This window comes from Humulus lupulus, chromosome 4, assembly GCF_963169125.1.
Source record: "Humulus lupulus chromosome 4, drHumLupu1.1, whole genome shotgun sequence".
NCBI classification, from domain to species: domain Eukaryota; kingdom Viridiplantae; phylum Streptophyta; class Magnoliopsida; order Rosales; family Cannabaceae; genus Humulus; species Humulus lupulus.
Genome location: NC_084796.1, coordinates 96,978,447 through 96,980,457, shown reverse-complemented (window position 1 = coordinate 96,980,457; position 2,011 = coordinate 96,978,447). Strand labels below are relative to the sequence as shown.

Genomic DNA, 2,011 nt, shown 5'->3' with positions numbered 1-2,011 from the left:
ACTACAATACACTCACAGTTTATTAAAAGTAGTTTATTTCCCTAACTATTTTTTGTTGTTATGAGTTGGTTAGGTAGTTTTACTTTGTTCCTAATCTACCCCTGCACTTTTTGTTGTATATATATTCGTTGTAGACATATCTTTTAATATAATAGTTGATAACAAATACATTTGTTGAGTAAAATAATAGGTTCTTCTATAATATGGTATCAGACGAAAATAATCTGTCTCACCATTCTTCTCCAGCAAATGGCTCACCCAAGAACAAGGACTTCCGCTCGTCCTCAATCTTCCACTGTCAAAGATATTGCTCCACCCTCTTTTGGCGGCATCCCTCCAACTAGCTCAATCGGTCACACACCTTTGATTCTGACAGGCTCCGTTGACACTAGGGTTCATCACAACACCCAAATAAATCCAAATCTGGAAAACAATGATCGTTCAGCTCATGAAGATCCCTATTTCCTAGAGTCTGTCGATCATCCAGGTATAATTCTTACATCTCCTCTTCTCGTACTACAAAATTTTCAATCTTGGAGAAGAGATTTCAAGATTTCAATTGGGGCTAAGAATAAATTTTCCTTCATCAATGGTTCTCTACCTCAACCACTTGCCTCTGATCCTCATTTCAATGCTTGGAAACACTGTAACCAAATGGTCATGTCATGGCTTTTTCACTCGATTTCACCTGAGATCAAGACAAGTATTATGTACCTTGAATATGCGGCAGCAATGTGGAGTGAGCTCAATCATTGTTTTGATCAAGTTAATGTTCCCAATATCTTTGAACTTCATGAATCTCTTATTACTCTTCATCAGGGTTCTGATACTATAAGCACCTAATTCACCAAATTGAAGGCCATTTTGGTATGAAATCCAAGAGCTCTACCCAAGAACTCTTTGCATCTATGCAACTTCTTATGATAATCTTAAATATCACAATGAAGATCAAGTGCTTCAGTTTTTTACTGGCCTCAACAGCTCCTTCCATGCTATTCGTGACCAAATCTTGCTTATAGAACCCTTCCTTAATCTGTCCAAAGTTTTTTCAATGGTGGTTTAGCAAGAAAGGCAACAGAAACTTGGTCCCCTGCATACTCCTACATTGGCTTCTGCCACCCCTTTCACCAACAACAACAACAACTTTTCTTCTCGATCCAAAAAGATGCACCCAACTTGCATACATTGCCATAAATTGGGTCATTTCAAGGAAAAATGCTTCTTTCTCCATGGCTTTCCACCCGGTTATGGAGATACAAAGAAACCCGACAACCCTTTCAACTCAAACGTGAATCAAGCCACTGATGTGACCCCTGAAAACATACAAAATATTTATTTGTATGCTCACTCAAAAACTTCAACAAACTCAAACTCAAGCTGAAGCAACTCTACCATCAGCTTCCAACATGTCAGGTAACCTCTATCCTACACCTAATGCTATTTGGTTAATTGATAGTGGTGCTACTCACCACATGTGTTTTGACAAGAATTGCTTCTCTTCTTTCGATTCTACATGTCATACTCCATTTGTTACTTTACATAATGGCACACAAATTAAACTATATAGGTCTGGCTGCTTTAAACTAAATCCTTATATTAGTCTAACAAATGTTCTGTATGTGCTTGATTTTCGCTTCAATTTGTTCTCTGTTCCTGCTTATATTTAGCACCATGACCATATAATATACTTCACTCATTCTAACTGTGTTGTTCAGGCACCAACTCAGAAGGAAACGATTGGGATAGCTAATCGCATTGGCCACCTATACTTCCTTCAACAAGACAAGTCATATTTTCATTCTTATTTTTCTATTGACAATACAATCTCTTGTACTTCCTCTGTTTAGACAAAATCTAATTGTACAGATGCTAATACTTGGCATTCAAGACTTGGACATCCATCAATGATGGTTACTAATTCTCTTAATAAAAATCTGCATTTTTCAATTTCTCATTCTAAGTCTCCTTGTCATGTTTGTCATTTAGCAAAGCAAAAAAAAATCCTTTTAAT

The 2,011-nt window shown here is 36.8% G+C and overlaps 1 protein-coding gene across 1 annotated transcript; it reads left to right on the top strand.

Moving 5' to 3' along the window:
- Window positions 1-249: 249 nt before the first annotated feature.
- Window positions 250-843, top strand: LOC133832409 (uncharacterized). The gene has a single exon (XM_062262756.1). The coding sequence runs from the start codon at window positions 250-252 to the stop codon at window positions 841-843; it is 594 nt and encodes a 197-aa protein (XP_062118740.1).
- Window positions 844-2,011: the final 1,168 nt, after the last annotated feature.

Bases quoted from the DNA above. Each gene is read 5' to 3' on its own strand.
- LOC133832409 (XM_062262756.1), top strand. From the start codon at position 250: ATGGCTCACCCAAGAACAAGGACTTCCGCTCGTCCTCAATCTTCCACT.